This window comes from Pezoporus flaviventris, unplaced genomic scaffold, assembly GCF_033815535.1.
Source record: "Pezoporus flaviventris isolate CSIRO_AGI_PZ_B2104156 unplaced genomic scaffold, CSIRO_AGI_Pfla_v1 ptg000006l, whole genome shotgun sequence".
NCBI classification, from domain to species: domain Eukaryota; kingdom Metazoa; phylum Chordata; class Aves; order Psittaciformes; family Psittacidae; genus Pezoporus; species Pezoporus flaviventris.
The window spans coordinates 6,769,928-6,793,042 of record NW_026892554.1 but is presented as its reverse complement, the minus strand read 5'-3'; the positions used below and the strand labels follow the sequence as shown (position 1 = coordinate 6,793,042).

The following is a 23,115-nucleotide window of genomic DNA, read 5'->3' as shown; positions in this document are numbered from 1 at the left end:
ATGTGTTCACAGTTGCAGCGTCACTGGGAAAGGGAGCACAAACAGGGTGATGTAAAGAACCAAGTTCCCTTCTCCTCCCCATGGTTCAGGTTATGCTGGCAGTGGTGGAGGATGGTGCTTTCTGGCAGGCATGCATCCTTTGCAAAGCAAAAATGACCACAATAAATATCAAGTGCTTTCTATGTGTCCACTCTGGCTCCTTTTAAACGTATTGCTGGCTTTAATAATAAAAACCTTCTGGGAGATGATAAAAGAAGAGAGTGAAAGCGAAGGCAGGATGTTCTCCCGAGGTGGCCATTTCATCGGTGATGCTTTACCATAAAACTAAGTTTGTAATTTTCATACATCCCATCTCCCACGGGATGCAGATTTGGTGGCATATGGCAGAGCATCACATTAATTCTTTTATCAAGATCTTGTGGATAACTTTATTGAGGTTTGCCCAAGGGGAAGCTGCAAACCAGCCCCAGCAGCCTGCAGAGAGTCTGGGAGCATGCTGTGAGAAGCTTTGCTGGAGAGATCCTGATGGCTTTGCAGGAATGCAAGAGGTGTCAGGGAGCTTGATACAGCCTGGACAATACATATTCATGACAAAGCGTACAAAGAAATCCTAAATCAGGATGAGTGGATGTTTTGCTGGGGTTTAGCTCCTGTTCAGGACATCAGCAATGTTGTCAGTTGTGTTTTCTATAAAATCTGTGGAGAACTGAAATTCATGTTTAGTATAATTGTGATTATTGGCTTTAGGACCGCTGCTCTGTGAAGGTGCCATGTGTCTGTGTCCTTTATGCCTGTGCTGTGTGCCAAGCCCTTGACTTGTTTCTGTGGTTGACGACTGAAGATAAAATTAAGACTTGATGATTATTAAAAGGAGAAGGACATAGAGTTCAGTAGGTGACTGCACACACTATGAGAAGGGATCCATCAGAGTAGACTGTAAAGTATCTAATGTGGAATCTGGGTATTTCTTGGTAGCAGTGCTGGAGAAAGGAGATGTAGGCTTAGGTTCCTGGTTACCTAAAACCCTGGAAATGTCCTTGGTCACGTTCCTTAGCCTCTTATTGCCTCAATCCTCTGTCTTAACTGGTTTAGTGAAGAAAATACCTGAATTGTATGATGTGCAGTGACACGAACCTCTTACTCCCCTTCAGCAAGAGAGTGTGAGTCTCCCTTGTGCAAGGCCTGATACCCCTGTGTCAGGAAACATCATTTCTTTTTTTGGGAACTAGGAGATGGTAAAAATTAGAGAGTGAAAATTAGAGGATGGAGGAAATGAGAGGTTTTCTTTGGACTGAAAGACCTGTTTTCCTGCCAAGGCAAGCTTGCTACGTCCTACCAACCCATAGATGAACTTCTGCTGTGCCTTGAGATCTCTCTGTGATGCCACATAATAAGCATCTATGATACCTATAAATGCAGACAACATTTGAGGCCAGACTGTTGCTACTTGACCTTTGGAGCTCGCACAGAGCTGTTGCTGATATCCATGACCACATATTCATGACAGTCGTAAGATTTTAGTATGTTTAAGACCCCTATTCTCTGTCAGATATCAATGAGACTATGAAGCCAGTGTTTGCTAGGGAGGAGGCAGTCAAAAGGCACCCATATACCTGCAGTAAACCCAATGCTTTCAAGCCTATCTTGTAGCCCAAAGCCAGCCAGAGCACATGAAGAAAGTGGGAGCCTGATACTTGTTGTGTGAAAAAGACCCCGGGTTTTTACAAGAAGTTTTTATTTCCCCTTTTGTTATTGTTATCATCGGGTTTGTGCAGAACCTGCAGAAAGCTGCTCAATCCCAGCTGACGTGGGAACAGTGGGGACAAGGCTGGTGCAGTCTGAGTATTCACAAAGTACCATTGTACAAAATCTCTATGCTTTCAGACACTTCAAATGTCTGCCTTCATTACTTACAGTATTTCCCTGTTCTCCTTTCAAGCCTGCCTCTCCCCAGAGCCAGATGGGTAACATAACCAGAAAGGGTGGTACTTGCAGTGGGTTTCAACAGCACGTTAATAACTAATCAAGGCTGGAATCATAGCAGGTGGTTAAAAAGGGCCTGTTGGTCATCGTTGTGAGCTCTGGCAGAAAGCCTGCCCTGGAAAATGTAATTACAGTCCAAAAGAATATGATAAACACTGCCAAAAATAATAAAAGGAGATCATCATCCAAAGCCACACCAGCTGAAACATGTGGCAGTTCCTGCGGGCCAGCCAAGCGAGATCCTGCAGGATCCGGGGCTGGAGACGGCAGCTCTGCTTCCTGCGTGGTGTCGAGTTTTCATGGAATTGGGTCTCCATTCCTCTGCATGGAGGAGAATGTGGCAAATTGTGAAATTTACCACAAGAGAATATTTTGTGAACAAAATGTCTGAGAGATCAGTGCTTTTATTACCTCTTCGGGTTTTTTATATGGCTAATATATCGTGCACTATGAAAAGTCATCCCATGAAAGTGACAAAGTTTTTCCAAACCCCAAAATAATCACGTGTTCCAGTTTGACATTCCGAGAAAGAGAATTTTCAACATCTTGTCCTTCTTTTCCCCCTTCCCAAAATTAAGTATAAGCAGCCATAGGCTCATAAAGCCTCCTGACTTCATCTGCTGCATGTTTCCAGCGGCACACTGGTCTGTCAAAAGCTTTCTGACCAATTTCACTTAGCAGGACTTTGTAATAAAGATACACCGTATGGAATGGCAATATAAGAAGCAGGTGGTTTGGAAATTACAGTTTCCAGCCTCCTGTCATGTGCTCTGTAGGATTCCTCCCTGTAGCAGTTCTTTCAGCTGTATTGTTTTTAAAGTATGAGTACCTTAATGTGGATCACTTAACAGGACTGGGCTTGGAAATGTTAGCACTGGCAGCTTGGCTGGCAGGACTTGCAGCATATGGGTGGTAACAAGCTCTATAAACCTCTTAATCCAGCTGAGGTCCAGCCAGAATAGTTTGGTTGTCTGAATCTTGTTTCATTTTCTGAGCGGTCTTAAGGGGTTAACTTCTTCCAGGAGGTGATGGCTGGAAGCAGAGTCAGGGAAATGAGAGAGTCCCCATGAATCCCTTAATAGAGCCACGTTGGAGATGGGCAGGAGCCAGTGAGTGACAGTACCAGAGGTGACTTTTAGGAATACTACTCTGTCATTCGCAGTTACTTGGTTCTGTGCAATCCCCTTTTTGTCTAACCAGCATGAAGGAATATTTACAAAGAAAAGCAGCTTGAAGGAAAAGGTTTGGGAATGGAGAGGCTTGTATTAATTTAAAAAACAAGGTTAATTTCATTTGTTTTAAACCAACCAACAAGAACCAAACCAACCTGAACCTCCAGCCTCTTGAAAACATGAACCCTGACTAAAAGTAGCCAATCCAGAGGAGGACATCTCTGAACAAAGTGGGAATTGGGCACTTGCCACTAAGCCATTACTCCCAGGAGAGTGACCTTGCAGAGCCACAGCAGCTCCTGAAAGGTGGTTGAGCACCGGGGAAGAGGATGAGTACAGGGACAGTTTTAGAGGTCCTGTTTCAGTCACAACAGGGTATCTTGCACCTGTGTTCATCCTACCTGTCCCACTAAGATTGATTCCCCCAAGTGAGAGCTGCCTCCAGCTAAATACCTTTAACTGGGCCATTCTGATATGTTTGAATGTAAATAGGATATTTGGGTGCTTCTAATTCACTTCCCAACCTAAAAGGCAGTCCCAGGTCTACTGTGGGGTAGAATTGCTGTCTTCTTACAGAGCCTACATCCTTCCCTCTCCTGGAGGGCTAGAAAAGGGCTTTGTTTTCATCTTTCCTCTGTGGTTGTGGATACGTAATTAAGGGAGACAAGCCCATAATGATAGCAGCAGCTGTTCTCTCCCCTGGGGAGAAAAAGACTCTTCAGGGACAGGGTCCTCCTTAGCACCAAGCAAAATACTCTTATGAAAGCAGCACTAGAGGGGCTGGCAGCTCCCCATGGCTTACAACTTCATGAGGAACCTCCACATGGCCTGTAAATTTGGGAAGTGGAGGGAAGGCTGCGCGCTAGGGATGACATGGTGAATATCACTCTATCAGGAGCATAGTCCTCTGGATCCAGCCTCCAGGGTTTGTGCTTCTAACGCAACTGATTGCTAGAAATTATATTGGAAGTAATCGTAGATTGGGGGATTATCCTGCATGCAGGCAGCCTTCCCCTCCCCCAGAACAGACTAGCATCTGGCATCTCTCAGACTTCACCCCTTGGGGTGAGTGGGGCAGGACATTTAGAGGGGTTTGTGTGGGCCTGCTCTGAGATGTTTTGTCGGAGCATAGTGCTGTGCCACCCATACAAAGTATGTATTAAGACTTCCCAAATCTCTCTTGACCAGAAGTTTGCACAGAGCCCATTGGGAAGTTAAGGTTGCCATGGAGCAGAGTACGTCTGGAGCCACAACCCCACATTGCCCACAGCGATCCCACAGATGGGACCTCAGCACACTCCTGCCACTGTCCCAGCAAAGCAGGTGGAGCTGTGATCTGTACATGGCCAAGGGCTCAGCATCCCTTTAGAGTGAGTAGACCTCAAAGGGAGGACATGGATGGAAAGAGGTGCAAGGATCCTGTCATCAAGCAGTGGCTGCTCACTAGTAGAAGTCTGTCAGCTCCTAGGCTAGCACCCTAAATGTCTGGCCATGTTCTGTGAGAAGCAAAAGGTGGATTTGATCCAAGGCCAGTGCAAGTGTTCCCATAAACCTCAGTGAGATTTGGGTCAGTGCAAAGAATGGCTATTGTCAAGAGCAAATACTTTTCTCCAATGGTGTTTGCAATAGGAGGAAGTGGAGCAACAGAAGTTTTGTTTTTAATTTCCTTTTCTTCCTGAGGCTCAGCCGTTATTAGACCAGATTAAATCTATTCCACAGAAGAAAGTGCAGCACTTTCCTAAATGTTTGGTACAGATAACTGTTATCAGCACGAGGTTCCCAGCAACTTGCCTGGCATCATCAGTGATTCCCAGGCCTCTTCTTGCTTCAGGAATTTAGGATGGGCTTCCCCACTACTAGTGGGTCAGTGCACTCCACCATGCAGCATAGTTTCTACCTGAGCAGCAGCTAGGCAAAGGGAGATTGAAGAGACATCACAAAAGATGTGGAAACTGCTCTTGCACAGTGAGTGTTTTGCTGACTTTTGGGAGGTCAAGGGATTGCTCAGACAGTTCTTGGGGAGCTGTTGCTTTTCAGCCATTCTCTTCCTCCTGCTTTCCTTTGCAGAGGAGCCAAAACCATTTATTATGTTTCTGTTTAATTGTCCTGAGATTTTCCTCCAGACTTTCTGAAATTTAAAAAAAAAAAAGCCCAAAACATAAAAAAAATAAAATTAGAACAGGTAATATTTTCTGGGAGCCATTGGCTGAGCTGGGAGCCCTGGAGCAGGGTGATAGGAGCTGCAAGGCAATGGGAGATTTTCCTTTGCACAGAAATGCCTGAACAGCAGAAACTTTCCACCTATGTTCCAGAGACTGATTCTGTGGCAGATGCTGTGTTTGGGATGGAGAGCTATGTGTGTATATAGCGGCTCCATCAGCTGGGAGGAGAGGGGATTTGAGGAGCTGCAGGCTGTTGGTGTATCCAGCACCATACCAGGCTGAATGAGTGGAAAATACCTTCTCTGGCTGATGCTCAGAGGGAAGGCCTTGACACCCAGGTGCTGTCAGCACAAGGAGGAAATGGCAAACACGAAGTTAGAGGCATTAAAAGGACTGGAAATGCAGCCGTCTTCTGCTGCGGCCAGGTGTGAGGTGGGAAGGAGGGGTGGGACTTTTGCAGGGAAGAGCCTTTCAAACAGTGTGGAGAAGATCCAGCAGGGAGGAAGCACAGCCAAACGTTTCTTCCCGACTGCATCATTGCTTAGAAAAGCAGCAAGCTGTCTGTATTGACATAAAATGTCAGCTCGAAACGGAGCTTGCTGTTTTCTCATGTAAGGTATGTGGGATGGGAAAGGGATACCCCCAAGTCTGAGGTTAAAATGAGAGGGAGGCAGTCCTGGCAGCTTTATCCCCAAACGAATGTGTTACGTCTGTGCTGAACGCGGTGCAGAGCCTCAGAAATAAATAAACAGAAAAGGAAGGTGGTGTCGCACCAGCCTCCAAACTGATGCCAAAATTCCCATTTTTCAGGCTCTGAGATTTGCCCTGAATGTGTGAATATCTCATTGTGCTCTCAGTCGTATGATCAGTTGAGGTTTTTTTTTCCCCTAGTGTATTTTAACATATAAGGAGGATGAGGGGTGCTGGCTGGTAGAGAATCAAGTGATGGAGATGAAAATGGGCAGGAGGCTCAAAAGAGGCTCTTGTATATTGCTGGTTGTTCTCACAGGTAGGGTGGATAGCTTGTCAGAGCAGGGGAATAGGGATAGGATGGATTTTGTGCTGTTGTCTAATGCATCATGGATTTTTTTGGGTTGGAAGAGACCTTAAAGATCATCCAGTTCCAGCCCCCTGCCACAGGCAGGGACACCTTCCACTAAACTCCTGTGTAGGATTAAAACCACCTGATGTTAAATGAGAAATCAGCATATTCAGGGGAGAATCTCAGTCCTGTGGAGAGGGAAAAGTGCCCTGGAAGTGCATTTCCATACTAACCTACTGTTGGCCCAATTCCTGGGAAATAATGCAGGGAAAACTGGCTGCCTTTAGCTGAAGCAGCACCACAGACTTGGTAAAACAGGTGTTTGTGTTTAGGGGCTGGGAGGAGATGAGCACAGCTTGAAGGCATGCGACTTAAACCCTTTAAAGAGTGTACTTGGCATTTGAGCATATCTCTTCTTCCAGAATCTCTTTGGTGGCTGATTCCCAAGGTAATTAGCATGGAAAAATAGGCTTGAAAGGTGGAAATGGCTAGTTCAAGGCGACAGCTATGGCTGGTATGTTTTCACCTTACACTGAAGGTGTGGAACCAGTGTCTTGTAGGCTCATGTGTCAGGGTGCATATAGCCTGCCCTGGCTTTGCACCATGTGGTTGAGTACGTTCTTACAGCTGCTTCATACACTGCGTTGACTTCCTCTGATATGATAACCAACAAATTTCAGTGGTACACCAGACTAGACAAAAACTCCTTTTGTTTCTTTGCTTGTTTGCTGTTTGCAGAAAGTGGTGAAAAACTGAGCTATTAAGCTCTTTTTCAGGAGTTTGCCTAACATAGCCTGAGTCTCTAATCTTTTGCAATGTGTGCCCAAGCTACCTGTAAATCCTTCGGAGCAAGAGAAGTATCTTTAATGAGCATTAAGCAATATGTATACCTTCAAGGATGCTGCCTTACATAAATAAAGCATTACCATCTGCAATTTGACAGGGGGCAATGGAGACACATTGTACAATGTGGGGAGATCTATTAAATTACGAGGTGGTGCATGCATTTTTGTAAGCGGTGTCTGACCAGGATGCTTGCATGGTCTGATGCGATTCTGCAGGTTGTTTATATGTAGAGTGTATGTAAATATTAGGAGACAGGGCATCAGAGTGATTGCAGCTTAAGTAGGAAAACACTGCTACAACAATGCCATTGCCTTCATAATCCTCCATGAGTGTTCACTGCTTTTGTTAAATATGCAGAGACTGATGGAGATTGCGAGTGGATTAGTGTCTCGAATGACTGGTGCCAGGGATTGATTAGCATAAGCAAATTTCTCCTCTGGCTTCTCATCAGGAAGGAGAGAAATAGAGCAAGCAGTCCCTCCACTGCCTGGAAGGGTACTGGGATGCTGAGGAGGAAAAATCACGAGTGGGGTATAGTTAGCTCCCGGTGTCATTACTCTGGGACCAAAGTAATCCCAAGACTTGTAGTGGGAGCATCCCCTCCTTGCAGAGCTCACAGACTGTGGCTACTTGAATTTTTGTTTTGCTTGCAAATGCAATTTTGAGGGTTGTGGAGCCTTTGCCACTGTGTGATTTATTTCCCTGCAATCTTCTTGATGCTGTTTCAGCAGCTGGGCAAAGCAGGGACCTAAAGGCTGATACCAGTAGGGCTCTGGGCTGGGGTTGGTTGGTTTGGGTTTGGTTTTGCTTGGGTTTCTTTATTTCTGTGCTTATCAGAATGAGGGCACAAGCCAGTGAATGGGTGGGGATTTGAGCCATCAGATGTACACTTAGTAGTTATGGAAAATTTGGAGCTGGATGCTGTGCTCGTGGTCCTAATGCGAAAGTCCAATCACTTCTTATGCTGCTCTGCAAACATTATGTGTGCGCATCAGGATCCCCTAGGACTGTCAGTTGTTGATATAACATTGATCCTTTCAAATGTAGCCTTGATCATGCTGGGCACAGGGATTTGCTGATAAAACAAACTTAAGGCTTGGTTATAATTGAAAATGCAGGATAGCTCACCGGGCAAAATACCCACTTATAGGAATCAGAGTTCAGCTCAAAGTCAGCAGACATTTCCATGGATAAATCCTGAATTCTGATGGAAATCAATATTTAAAGGGACACCGGGAGCCTGGGGAGAAACCTCCATGTAAGGTAGCTTCAAATCCTAGCAACCTCTTTAGGGATTAACATCTGAATGCTAAATATAAGCCAGAACAAAGAACTGTGCTGTGAAGAAGTAGCAGGCAAAAGGAAGGGCATCACCTCTCTCTGCAGACCTGGAAGAATCACATTAGGAGTTTGCTGTATCTGTAGTAAATGAACCCCCCCCCCAACCAGCCTTAGATAAAATCATTAAATCTTATTAAACGCAGGTGTAAATAAGTCATTCTGCAGCATTTTCATACTGTGGTGAGTAGTTTGCATTTTAAAAAGTGAATTTTCATGAAGCAGGAGCTGATTTTACAGGCTGCAGAAGGGGATTTGGTAAATTGATGGAAAGGTTTGACAGGAGAAGAGGGGAAGAGGCTGACAAGAGATGGCCAAAGCTGTCTGACTGAAAACTAGGTAATAATTTATTTCACTGGCTAAAGGCAGGGCAGGCAAGCGCTGAAGCCCTCTATGGAGCTCCATCACAAGTAGTCTTATGAAAGCTGGAGAAGTCAGATTCAATCTAACACTTCTGTTTTGCAGGCTTGCTGCTTCCTGGAGCTGTTTCACGGGCCAAAAGCAGCTACAGGTCCAGCAGTGAGAAATAGGATGTCTCAGGACAGCACTGTCAGGTCTTTTTGCAGGTGTGGTGTTGCACACAAATGCAGGCAATGAGCTGTTACTGTGGAATCAATGAGGAGAGCTCAGAACCCAAATTCAGATGTTTGGTCTAATGTGTTTTGTGTCCCTCATTACTAAAGCACTGTGTCACATTCATTCATCTTGCACCATTGCACAGGGAGGGACTGGCCTTTATTAAAAGGTGGAAAAATGATGAGATGCAGTGAGTGGTCCGCAGGGGAAAGTCATGGCTAAGCAAGGAATTCGTTTTATCACTAACTCAGGAGTGCAGGACATCCTTCCCAGTCTCTGGCATCACTTGATCAACTCCAAATAGATGTCCCCATCCAAGCGGGTCTACTGTTTTTGAGCTCCTGGAGGCAAAACTAATAAATACTGTGTGTGCTATTGTATAGATGGGAGAAACTCCCCACTCTTTTCCCTCCTCCCTACCTCATCTGATACTAATACAGGGCTGGAACCACTTTGATCTCCATCAGAACAAAGACTAAACATTAAAGTGAATTATCCTGAAGTTGCTCCTCATTAATAGACAGCTGCAGGCACTTGGGTACATCTGTCGGGATTGTTTGAGCATTCCCTTCGCTTCAGTGGTTGCATCGAGGAAGCACAACAAATCAAAACATGCTGTTGGTCCGACACCACCTATTCAGGTTTCCTACAGTTGCAAATAGGCAGGAGCCATAAGGAGCAGGAGGTGGTGATGGGCAGCTGGTTGTGTAGACAAGGAGTCGAGCAGCAGGAAAAATAACATCTTCCCATGGTAAATGAGGGAAGCTGTTTCCAGGAAAGCTGGGAAGCAGAGGCCGGGGGCTGAGAGCTGTTGCTGGGCTCTGTGGGAATGCAGGCATCCCTGCGCCAGTGTGGGAATGGGGCAGCTCACGGCCACGCAGTCTGCCGGGGAGGATGGGCAGTGAAGGATGACTCCAGCGGGTTTTGCTGCAGGAAGAAGCCATCTGGCTCAGACACAGCCTCCCCCTACCCTTACTGTGCGTTTTGGAGGCTACGTCAACTGACAGAAATCAGAGAAAACCCACTGAAGCGACAGGCTCTGCCCGTCAGGTACGAGGGCAGACGCTTTTAACTCAAGCCTTTGAAGGGCAGTACCTTTAGTGCAGGAGGCTACAGCATCTCCAGTCTGTACCAGCGCATCTTTGATTCCTGTAGGCTGAGCTGGGGCGGTGTCTCTTTAAGGGCAGGATGCGGAGCACACGAATTACAGTATTCCAGTAATCCCTTCGCGTTGGCCTGCCCCGTCCTCCACACAGTGGGAAATGTGGGACAAGCAGGGTTTTGAGATTATCTCATGCTTTGCAAAGCCAGTTCCCTTTGTGCTTTTAGAAAGAGCTCACTCCTGCAGCAGGCAGGGGGCTGGGGATGGCATTCCCAAGCAGGATGCTCTCCCATGCCCACAGCAGCACCCCCTGGTCTATGGCAGTGCTTATGTGTGCTCTGATCTCCTCCACATACCCCATGCATATGTTTTGGGACAGTCACTGAACCACCTGGTAACTGTGGTCCTTGACAGAGAACACGTTTCACTTCCCTTTCCATTCCTACATGGGGATGTAGTTGCTGGATGCAATGGCAGCACTAGCTTTGCAGCGAAAGGAGTTTCCCATGTCTCCCAAACAGATCAGCTTTTTGCCCACCAAAGCTGTCCCTTGGCGGTACAAGGGGAGATATGCTTTCCTGAAAAGGAAATGAGCTTCTTAGGAGCTCAGTGCATAACTTCCTACGCTCTTAATTTCATGGAATTGCCAAGATACGAGCAGCCTGGCTCAAGGGGGCCAAAAGCCCAGCAGATATCAGTGACATCTCCATGACTAAATAAAACAGGAGGGGTTTGCGTATGGTAGGGATATGCTGTATAATTCACTGCGGAGGGGGTTGCGTATGGTAGGGATATGCTGTATAATTCACTGCTGATGGTCCATATTCAACTGCCTCACAGCTAAAAGCAGTGAAGGTGCTTTGGGCATCCGGGCCATGGCTTTGTGGGTGAGTTTGGAAGTGTCGCTGCTTTGCCAGTTTCAAGGAATGTCGTAGTGGTTATTTAACTCTCTGGTGCTCAAGCATATCTCATTCAACTGCATGTTCATGGCAGAGCAGGCTGGAGCAACCCAGCCTTTCCTAGAAGGGTGACCCTAGTAAATACTAAGCAGTGTTTTGCAGAAGTGTCTGGATGACTCAAGCAAACTTTAAATGTGATTGCAAGTCCCTGAAGGCACTTCTCATAGTGCTTCCCAGGGCTTTATTGGCAGAGGGTTGCTTAGCACAGGGGCTTTGTATCTATCTGAACTTCTCCAAAGTGCATCACGAGCAAAACTCCTTCCTCTCAGCATCAAATAAATCCTCACTTTGGGAATGGTTGGAGCATGACTTCTCTTGCTGATGCTGGCTCTTGGGACTGGCAGCAGGGCTGTTTTGACAGGGAGGTTTTGGGAAGAAGTAAGCAGGCAGGGGCCATGGGGGCTGTAATTCAGCTTCATACCCAGCTCCATCCTGCATCTGGAAACACTGGCGAGACACTGACATTTCTTGGTGTAGCCTCCCATCCCTTTTTCTCTCCCCTAGCTCTCCAAAGTGAGTGCTTCTCAATCACATCTCAGTCTGCCACTTTGTAAGGTCAGGAAGGTTGGTAACCCTTGGGCTCAGGGTCTGCTTGCACTGGTGACCGGAGCTCAGGAAGGTGTGCCCAAGGCAGGCTTTAAGCCAGCTACCACAAATAGGAATAGCAGCTCAGTCCTGGCAGGATGCTGTGCAGAGCTGGGAGTTGGATCTGCAGTGCAAGGTGGGTACTGAACCAAGATGCTCACCGAATCACCTATCTCCAAAACCTGGGCTTTAAGCTGAACGTTAGACACATGGCACCCAAAGCACAGAGCAAAGGTATGAAGGATGCCATGCTGGTAAGTGGAAGTGGCACCGACTCTTGGCTGGAAGATTTGATGTTTGGACCATATCAATATCAAGGCAGACAAGGACAGAAGGCTTCAACATCTCTGGGGATAAACTCTTGGTTTAGCACCTTCTCCTGTGTTCCTGGGCCAGTTCCTTTGAAGCCAAAGAGCTTGGTTCAGGTGTGTTCCTGAAGCAGTCCTTAACTTGTATCTAAACATTGTGAGGTTTAAGTCAGAAATATCCTGCTGAGAGACAGATTGCATAGTCTCTCTCTATATATATACATATATATATAAAAATGTCAAGTCCTGTAATGCTTCATACTGGGACTTAGGAGGAATGTGGGATAGGACAAGATGACAGCCTAACATAACTTTTTAATCTTCTCATTTCTCCACATTATAGGATACTTCTGACATTCCTACCTCTATTCACTAAATCCCTTTACAAAGTGCATTACTTTCTCTATAAAGCAAAACAAAACTCAGCCCTGACCATTTTGCTTCAGGGTTTCATACAAAGAAACTTTATATGAACCATGTAGGCAGAAGAGAGCAGACATGGGAAAACAGTGTATCAGAAGGGGATTGGTAAGCAGAAATGGTGTGATGGGAAATGTGTGTGGCTTCGTTAAGAGGAATGGCTCCTGCTGTGAGAGCCCTGTGTGCTGTCCTGCCGTGGGAGATGCTGCTTTTCCTCCTCCTGTCTCACCTTCCCAGCTCCCCTTCACCTGGCACTTGTTAGCAGCTCTCCAAAATACATCTTGTGGTCTCAGCCCCTAGTGGGATGAGACTTTGAAGCAAAGTAACTGGGTAGCTGACTGTGCTTTTTCTTTTCAGCCCATGACTGTGCATTGAACCTGCTCTTACTCCTCAGCGAAATGTACCTGAGATGCCTCCTTGCTCACCTTAGTGAGGCTGGCAAGCCCTCCTGCATCTCCCTCGATGTCTTATTTCCAGCCAGGAGGGTTTCTGCTGGCAGATATTGTCCCCAGCTAATTCGTAACAGGGTTCAAGTTGATGCTTTGCCTGTATCGTGCTGTGAGCAACACAAGTTTGCTTGTGTTTTGGGATCCTGTTGCTGCTGGAAAGCAGCTTGGATCACCAAGGGACATCTCTTTATTACTGAAATACTGACATCCTTTATCCCTCTCTTTGTAACTTGGTTCTTGTGCACTTCGCATGACTGACTGAGCACCTCTGCCACGGTTTCTCCACAGATGTAGTGGTACTTGCTGCAGCTTTGCTAGAATGGAAAACTGCATTATCAGTCCTGGGCCTTACTAGCGATAAAATCCCATCCCGAAATGTCAGATCTAATACTCCCCTCTGTCCCAATCTTTTCCTCAGTCCCTGAAAAATGTCTGTTAGGACAAAGTAGGATTTGGAAAATTGCTCCATTTGAGAAGATGGGCAGGAAAATATTTCTCCATCCAGCCTGGCTTGCTTCTGTTTTTTCCCTGCCTTTTGGGGAGACAGGGAGACTGGTGAAGGGAATAGAGCAGGAAAGCTGAAAGTAAATAGACCTGTTCAAAATTAAATGTAACTGTGCTTTAAAAGGGATCAAACTGAAATGAAGTATTTGTGAGTTATTGAACAAAATGTTTGGATTGTCCCAAAGCAGGATCATTCTGGTTTTTAATTCACATCTCTTGAGCATGCCTAAGAATTGCCATAATTTGGTAAGGGTTAATTCTAAGATTACAAATAAGAAAATGCCAGTTGCACAAAGGAGAAACCTTATTCATCTTAGTTACTACTGGTCTGTGTAGGGCTAATGACAATGGGGATATGCCCAGCTCCTCCTTGAAGCATTGGATGCAGGACCAAGCATAGACCCCCTGGAAGAGGCACAGCAGCCCTGCAGAGCAAGAAGTGTTTCTCTCCAGGGCTATATCCCCGAGGAGGATGTTTATTAATGTGCTGCTCTGAGCCATATAAATAAACTTTAAGCTGAGAATGAAAGGGAAGAGGCTGCAGTATCCTATTCTAATAGTGGAAGTTTTGCAAGAGACTGATGGAGCTGAGATTAGACCTTTGATCTCCTTGCTCTTGGTATTAGTGCCCTCTGGCTCCATCAAATCTAGGCTGATCTAAAAGTTAGAGGGAAACATGTGCAAAGACCTAGCAAGTGGTGTTAAAGCTATCAAGTTTAGCACATCCTTATCCTTAGCAGCAACACCAGGACCAGGAAAAGGGGTTTTGCTAAACCTTTTCTACTAAGCATCGGCTTTGTGGTTGTATGACTTAAATGGATGATGTGGAAAGTGTTTTCCTGATAGCAGGGTGACTAACAATGGTGCAGAATTTCCCAAAAGAGAAAGGATGTCTTAAGCTAATACTAACCGAAGCCCTCAATCCCACATAAATGTTTAACCACAGGCACTATCCCGATTGCCTAATAGCCTAATTCAGTGTACTCTGTTGATCCTTGAGCATGGTCTAGTTGTGTACAGGCGCTCAACTATCCAGTCTTGGGTTTCTCCAAAACCTGTTTGATTTGTGAGATAAAGTGTAAGATACTATTATCTAATGGTAGGATTTTGTTGGAGCCTCAAAAAGAGATGATAAAAAGGGTATGTGATGAGCCAGTTGTTTTGTTGATTTTAAGACAAACGATAGGAAAAGTAAAACCACAATTTACCTGAGGGTTTCTTAAGCCGGAGGTGGATAATGATTTCCTATTACATTCTAAGATCTTAGATATCCGTGTCCCTGTTCAGTGGATGCTCTATCCCACATTGCCCTCTAGCGAGAACACTGCAGGGCAGATAAAGCTTGCAGCCATCAGTATATGAAATGTGGTGTTTTGATAACTGAGGACACGGTTTGCTCCTGAAGTGGTGGTTTGCCATGCGGTGCAGACAGTGAGGAGGGGCAGCATTCATCTGTCGCTGATGCAAGTACCTGCACTGGCCACAGCTTTCTTGGTGTTTGCTTTTTGTTAGAGCTAACTGCATCTGCCAGCATCTCCATGCTGCTGCTGCATCACCAGCCAAAGGTCCCTGTCCTCTTCTGCTTTGGAAAAAGGGGAAAATATTCCCTGGAGTCTTTTTAATGCAGGATGATCTTTCCCTGTGTTTTTTGCCTTATCCTTTGCTCCATGAAGCACACTTCAGTTCTGTGGTTTAGCCTGTATATACATGATCTGGCAACCTGCCTGTGGCGTAGAAATCATCACAGGACAAGCTTCTGTCCCTCTTCCACACAACATTGATACATCCAAAGCATGGGCTCTGTTTGCCACTGCCCCAGGGACTATTCCAGCCAATACAAGGCCCACTGTGTCCTTACATGCTTGACCAGAATTACATAGAAACTCATAATTAATGTTCAGTTACTAAAGATTACCGTGGTCTTTGATTGTCAGCTTGTTCATCAGGGTAATAGCCATGGCCATCTCTGCTAGATGCTGTCTGTTTAAACTTCCGGACTAAAAACTTTGCTCTGATTTCCTGCGTGCAAACAGCCAGAGGGCACAGCCTGGTTGCACATATGGCAGATACATGGGTGAGGACAGCACCCTGCCATCAGTGAGATCCTCCTGGGGCTGTAGGACCCAAGTACCAGGATTGATAGTGTCTGGGGAGCTGGGATGGGCTGCACACCCCCAGCCTGCTCCACATGGCTCTTGTGGGATGAATGTCAAACACTGATGCCATCTAGTGACAAAAAAGATGCAATATGGGTATTGTATGAAATGCTGCTGGAAATGTTATAGACCCAAGCGGGGTAAGCTTTGGGGCTGGGAAGGAGGGAGGTGGTGCTGGGGAGATAAATCCCTTTCCTTGGTTCCTCAACCTGTCTCTTCCCTCTTTTCACATCCCACAACATGGGACTGGTGTCTCCGAGAGGCTTCACGTATTCCCGCAGCAAGGCATGGGCTTCTCAAGCAGCTCTGTTGATTGAGGAGCACAGATTCCCCAACTTACTGCTGGATCATGGAGCAAAACCACAGTGTCCTGGGATAAGGTGACTGCAGGAGGGGAGGTGGCTTGCTTCACTGCTGACCTGGACCTCATGGCAGAGACCCTGGGGACTAATTCAAGCTGGCAGCATGGGCTATGATGCAGTGCCATTGCTGCAGCTTTGAGTTTATCAGGCACAGGGCACTGTCTGACAGCAGCGACCTCTTACTGCAGCTGATACAACCTGACACTATTTTCCTTCCACCACCTTTGCTTCTCCCTCTTGTTTCTGTAGGTGATGGCTGTGAAGACTTTAATGTGCTGGGTTTCTGTATGAGTGGCTGGCTGGAGACACCGTTGCTTTGTAGCTAGTTATTAATCCAGCCAAGTCACGGTGCCACAAACTTAGAGGAATTAGTTTGCACTCTGCATTTGAAAAATGAAGGTGAAGTTATTTATCACCATACCACCTTATCCCACTTGGCTAAACTGTCCCCAGAGGGAAAGGTTTGCCTTGCACAGGGCTCGTGGTCTCCTGGGAATATTTCACATGTCTGATCATTTATCCAACTCCTGAGAAATGCACAGAGATAGAACTTGGAAATTAAGTTTCCAGTTAAGGAACCTGAGGGCTGAGATGGCTGTGATGGAGTGCATTATGAATGCACTGAGATGCCAGGCAGCATCCTCTGGGGAGATTTGGATGTGGGCTGTACCCTGCTGTCAAAGCAGAGCAAGCAAAGCATCCAGATGTGAATAAGCTCCTTCAGAAGCCATTTCTGAAGTGCAGTGACACCAAGAGTTATGCCAGCACAGGCTGCTACATCACTGTGAAGGTCCTGAAGAGCTGTGCCCCCTGAGCGGGTTCAGCAGTTCTCTGCTCCAGAGCAAACAAACAGGCGCTTGCTCTGCTCCACGCTGCTCAGACTTGCCCCTGCTCCCTTCAGAAAGCCATTTACAAGTGTCCTTGGGGACTTCTTGTCGGTTTTCCATCCCAAATGTGAAGGTACCAACTATGTTCCTATTGTCTAATTTACAAATGTTTTGTGTTATCTTTGTTGCTGCTTTTTCTGGATTATCCTTGTGTCCTCCTGCCTTTCTGCCCTGGATAATTGAGAGCTGGCAGTGTGCCTGTAGCATTCTTGTTTCAGGGCCAAAATGGGAGTGAGAATAAATGCTTCTAAATATTGTATGGAAGCAAATAAGTCATTTACTCATAGTAGCTGTTTGCCTGGTGTTACACTGACAATTTCACATGGGTTTTGCAGGAGGAGTGAGCAGTTGTGAGAGGATGGAAGAGCCATGCCTCTTGGGGAGTGTTTGCCGCGTGGGTACTGTGGGGAGGAGGGCTTCATGGCTATGAAAGAGTGCTTTTACCTCTGTAAAGGGACTTTATCCGTCAGTCTGTGACAATGCAGCATTTCATAGATTGGCTGGCCCTGAATTCTGAAAATAACCCTGTCTACCAGGAATTTAGCTGGAGGTGGCAAAGGTAAAGACTTTCCCGTGGGAGCTGCTTTACCTTGTGCTTTCCAAGCAGCCAAAACATGGTATATATGCACAGTGTCTTCCCAGCTCAATAGAGTTTCAGCATTATCACAGCTCCATCTGCTCTTTTTCCTGAAGAGATATGGAAAAGCAAAAAAAGTACTTAGGGTGCTCTTTTGCCTGAAGCATTTGACACACATATTTGACATCAGCAGGGCAATAGCATCTTGCAGGAGACAAGCAGAACAACTTGCACTGAATAACCTGAGCCCAGTACTAATTTTCTCTTTTCTCTCTCCTTGTAGGGATCCTGTTTACGATGCTGGTATTTGGACCAGCCTGTGGATTTATCTTGGGCTCCTTCTGTACCAAAATCTATGTGGATGCTGTCTTCATTGACACAAGTAAGGAGAACTGAGTTTGGTTTAAAATCAGATACGATAATGTATCAACAGGACAAAAATGCTGATGCTTATAAGCAGGAAGCTATTTTTCTGTCTTTAGTGCCTCTTGCATGTATGGGTGACACTTCTAGAGGGGTTTTATGACTGGGATTCAAAGGATTTCAACTTGATCCCATAGATAAGAGATTCATAGTAGGCAAAATTTGTTCCTTTCCATGGGCTTTTCTTCTGCAAGATTGGTTTCATCCCAGCTCTTAGAGGACACCTTACAAGAACACTGTGGCAGGGCACACTGGCTAGCCATGCACATAGTCTTGCCAAGGGAGCTTTGTCCAAAGCACGGGATGAAGTGTGGAGAGCTTCCATCCCCAGGATGTGGGAAGTCCATCCAGGCCCTCTGATGGAGGCACATCAGTAAGACCCGTGCCTGGCACCTTCTCCGAATGACCCAGTTAGGGGGGGACAGGTTCAGTTCCCCAGCATTATTGCTGTTCCCTAAAGCAGTGCTCATTGTTGCTCACCTTGGCTCTGCACTTGGGTTCAAGCAAGTTGTTTTCAAATTGTCTTTTTGTCCATTAAGAAAAAACCCTGCAAATTCTTTCATTGCTACCTGCACTACGAGCTCTTTGCCATCAGAGGGCAATGTGTGACAGGCTGTTCTCTGCTGCTCTCCGAGCCCTCTGGCTGTAGACTGCGATCCTCATGCTTTATTCTTTTCCCTCAGTTGTTCAGACGCTTTTTTCTACATTTCTCAGCTCCATTTGATCCCACAGGCTCTTATCCTGCCACAGGGGTGTTGTACCCCTTTGAGGGTGCATTCCACTTCTATGATGTTACAAATACATCTTCGCAGGATGTGTTCTGATGGAGTTGGACCTTGCAGCACTTGGAATAGAATTACACACATCGGGAAGAGAGCTAGTGCCTTATTTTGGTCTTCATGCACATGGAAGCTGAAGAATTCTAAATAATATGGAACAAGCAGGAAAGAAGTATCTTACTTGATGGCTGAGACTTTAGGCACAGTCAAACCCCACGTGGTCCCTTTTCAGTCCTTGGCTTTAGCAAAGATATGCTAAAGGCTCACTTGGTCCTGTGGGCAGAGGAGCTCATATTTACTTCAAGATAGGAATGTGCAGAAGAAGATATTTGTTCTGCCAGCAGGTGTAGCTGTGGAACTCTTCACCGTAGGGTATAAGAAGTCTACAAATGGGTTCAAAAACAGTTGGAGTAGTTTATAGAGGAAAAAATGAACATGACACCAGATCTAGCTCAGAAAGCCCCTGAGCCACAGATCACAAGAATAATATCAGGTATATGTTGACTTTATTCTCATGGATTTTCTGGGCATCTGCAGCTGGCGACCATCAGAGGCAATGCACTGACCTAGCTCAAAAGTTAACTTGATATGATCTGGCCATTCTTAACGTAAGGCACTGTTCCATATTTACAGCTCAAAAAGCCTCAGACGAATACAGAGCCACAGAGGAGGAGGGGGAAGCATTTTCTCTCAGAAGCCTGGAGAGTCTCTGTATCAGCATCTTACACGGAGGGATATAGTGCTTTCCAGCTGCAAATCCAGCTGGATTTGGCTGTGGTCCATCGCTGTCATTCAAAGGCTGGGGCACAGTTGGCCTCTGCCTATTTTTGTATGGGGAACAGTTTCCACATTGCAGCTGGTTCTGCTTTGCACGTCGGGATGGCATGAGGAGACCAAGCTCCAGAGGGTCCAACCCCATTTCAGGCCGCAGGTGCGGGGTGCCAGGGCACATTGCTATATAGCCCTCCATACAGGACCTGTTTAAGGAAGGCGGCTTTGGTTTATGTGGCTCTTCACATGGCTGTGTTCCCAAGAAGGTGAAAAAATGCACTTCAGGCAGGAGGAAAGAACAGCAGAAGAATCCAGTCCCTCCAAAGCACTATTTTTCACACTTTATATATATTTGAGAGCTGCGTGTTATTTTCCCTAAGGAGAAAAGAGTTTCCTCCCGTCTCTGCCTGAGAGACAACTTGATTGCTTCACTTGAGACAGATTTTTCAGAGTGGCGGTAACCAGACAGGCATCATGAATGGACGAGCTTGTTATTCCAGCCACGCGGACCTGGGTCTCCCATGGGATTCAGCTCCGGCCCTAGGCACCCTTCGCCAGAGCAGCTGTGGCAGCGAGGCAGCTCTTAGGAACATAGTTTCTTTCTCCTGCTGTTTATTTTTATACCCCCAGACTGAATCCAGAGCCTTCTTTTTCCTTATCTCCACTGAGTGATGGCCTACAGGATACTCTGGCTTTTAATTTTGCTGCTCTTCATTTTCTGATGATTTCTCTATCTTTCTGAGTTTGTTTGGTACAGTGGGTGGGTTTCTTTTCCAGTATTTAGGACTGTTTCACCCTCCACACAGTCACAGGTGCCCACAAAGCCCAAATGCCAACCTCTCCTTTGGTGTGAATTCAAAGCAGGGAGAGTATTGACCTCCTGGGGAAAAAGGGGTGAGCTGGGACGGAATGCAGTGTCCTTGTCTATGCTGCTGCATGTGGGTCTTTGTGCCAGCAGGTATGTCGGCTGTGTGTGCACAGTTGACACACTGTGACAGCAATGTCCAAACCATTGGTGCCAGCAGGGACACTTAATGATGTATGGCAGCTTCCTAGAGCTGGCAGAGACAGACATTGGAGAGAAGCTTTGATTATAGGGTGTTGCAGAAGATTGTACCACCTAGATAGGCAAGGTGATAGGTTGCTTGTCCCAAGGACCTTGTGGATGTGGAGGTCATTATGCACTGGTAGCTCGCAGGGAATGGGTACGGGATGCACCTACCCTGTGACTGGGACCCCCTTGCCAGCCAGCAAAGCCCCCAACAACCATCTTCCAGCCTACAGCATCATTAACACTGTCATATTGCCTTTCCCAAGGCCAAGCCTGACGTGTGTGTGGGTGTGTTTGCCCTTGCAGGTAAGCTGGACATAACCCCAGACGACCCTCGGTGGATCGGAGCATGGTGGGGAGGCTTCCTGCTGTGTGGTGCCTTACTCTTCTTCTCATCCCTGCCCATGTTCGGGTTCCCGCAGTCCTTGCCCCCACGGCCGGAGCACGCCGGGGAGAGCGAGCAGGCCATGCTTCCCGAGAGGGAATACGAGAGACCCAAGCCAAGCAATGGGGTCCTGCGGCACCCGCTGGATGGGGAGAGCAGCACAACCTGCTTCCAGCAGCTGCGAGGTGAGACCTTGGCTCTTGCTGTGTTTTCCATGAGAGTCAGCAACAGGATGGGTTTATAATTGGTCTTTGATTTGGGTTATCTACCTCTACCCTCCCCCCCAAAAATCCCCCCTAAAGCTTAGTACCCTGAAATCTCAGTCTGTAGCTTCTAATTATCTCTGGCATTGTCTTTATTTCAGAGAGACTTTGTTCCACTTGAAAGATTTGGGGTTTTTTAAACTACAAAGCTTCAGAAAAGCACGGTAGTCCTGTAGAGTTGATAAAAAAATGAAGGGGAACACAGTTGCTGGAGCAATTTGTGAACTTCTCTCCAGCCTACTCTCCTGCTTCCCTCTGCCTCCTGAAATGGAGAGAGAGCCAACAAGGACAGTTAAAAGAGATTGGAAGCTTCCAGCATCTGAGCTGCAGCTTATTCCAGTCCCACATACAAAGCAAGGAGTGCTGGCTACCACCACAGCTCTCAAACTGCAATGGGAAGAGGTAGATACCAGCCCAGAATAGCATCAAAGTGGCATGGCTTGTAGAAACCCCCATGATGTTTCCTGCAGAGATGGAAGTGGACCTGGTTCTACTTAAGATGAGCTAAGGATAAGCATTCTGTGAGAGAATGAGGGCAGATATCCCTTCTGTAGGCTGCAATGGAAATTCCTACATCTGAGAGGGTGGTTCTGTAGCACTGGTGGGTGCTTCCCACTCTCTGTCACTGTGGCAGAGGGAAGTTTCATTACTGCCTATCTCATTTAGATAAACGAGGACAAAAATCACTCCCTGTGCAGTTGCCTTAATTGGGAGTCATATGAGGTAGAAGGAAAAAGAGACTTTGGGGGAAAAAGAACGTGTTCTTAAATATAAAAGTGCCTTGAACAGTTGATGCGCTAGTTCATTAAGGGAAGGTCAAAGATGTGAAATCTTGACTTGATGGGAAGTTTCAAAAGAAAGGTCAAGGGATACATTGTTTGAAATACTGTCTTTAGAATTAATTTCTTCATCCTTTCATCCTAGTTTTTCTCAAGTTCAAGGAATGCGTTTTTCCCATGGTACCTCTGGATAATTGTGTGTCTTTTGTCATGGACTCATCAGAGCATCTGCTTCTGGCCCCATGTGTTTGGAACGGGCACTGGAAGTTTTTGTGGATATTCATACAGAAAAATGAAAGACTGTAGCATGTCTGTGCTGCATGGAGGGCAGTTCTGCCCGAGGATGGTGCTGAGCAAGCTGAGTTCCTTGCTCACAGAAAGGCTGTGGAGGGGTTCCTAGAGCATCTGTTGTTCACTCAAGTAGAGAAATTAAACTGCTTCACAGTATTGATTACATCAGGAAGTACCACAGTCTTCCATGTTAGCCTTCTCATTGCAGGTAACCCCATTTCAGATCAGTCAGTATTCCAGAAGTCTCTTTGTAGATGGACTTTGAAATGCAATTTATATCACATCAAATAACACAGGGAATGACCTTTTTAGTTATGCCTTTGAGACTGTCACAGATGACAGGGTGTTGGTAGCTGACGTCTCCTTTCAAGTCCCTTGCCACTGTTGTCACAGTTGGAATGTGGTCAAGAGTTGTGTTTGCTGCAGTGCCTGCCTGGAGATGTTCAGACATGTGCTGCAAGGGAAGGCAGATGCGCTCACTCGTTCCTGATGAGTCGTGTTTAAGGTGATGGGTTGTGTCTTGCCACGTGTATACATGATACATTGACCCATTGAGGAACCTGGTCTAGTGGAAGGTATCCCTGCCCATGGCAGGGGAGTTGGAAATGGATGAGCTTTAAGGTCCTTTCCAACCCAAACCATCCTGTGAGTCTGTGTTTATTTTGCCAGCAGCTGCAATGTGTTTATATATATGTGCTTCCTATTGTGGTGGGACATTGTAGCCTTACTCTGTTTGTTGATTGCACAAGGTTTCCTTTGGGGAAAGCTATGAACTGTTTGCACTTTTCCCCTAGGATAAAAAGAACTGGTAATTATTTACAGAGGTTAAATATATATATATATATATGTGCCTGCATAGTCATGTCTTCATTCATATTATGGGCTTTGGCGTTTGCAGGTTTTGTGAAGCTGAACAGTGGAAGGATGTACCTGTACATGAGGTTG

At 46.2% G+C, this 23,115-nt stretch overlaps 1 protein-coding gene across 2 annotated transcripts in view; it reads left to right on the top strand.

Annotated features, from left to right (window-relative positions):
* Positions 1–23,115, top strand: part of SLCO3A1 (solute carrier organic anion transporter family member 3A1) — a 164,674-nt gene that overhangs the window by 116,912 nt on the left and 24,647 nt on the right. For both annotated transcript variants that reach the window (XM_061446736.1, XM_061446738.1), the window contains 2 exons: positions 17,712–17,810; positions 20,759–21,022. In XM_061446736.1, coding sequence (XP_061302720.1) covers positions 17,712–17,810; positions 20,759–21,022 — 363 coding nt within the window. The remainder of the gene's footprint in view (positions 1–17,711; positions 17,811–20,758; positions 21,023–23,115) is intronic.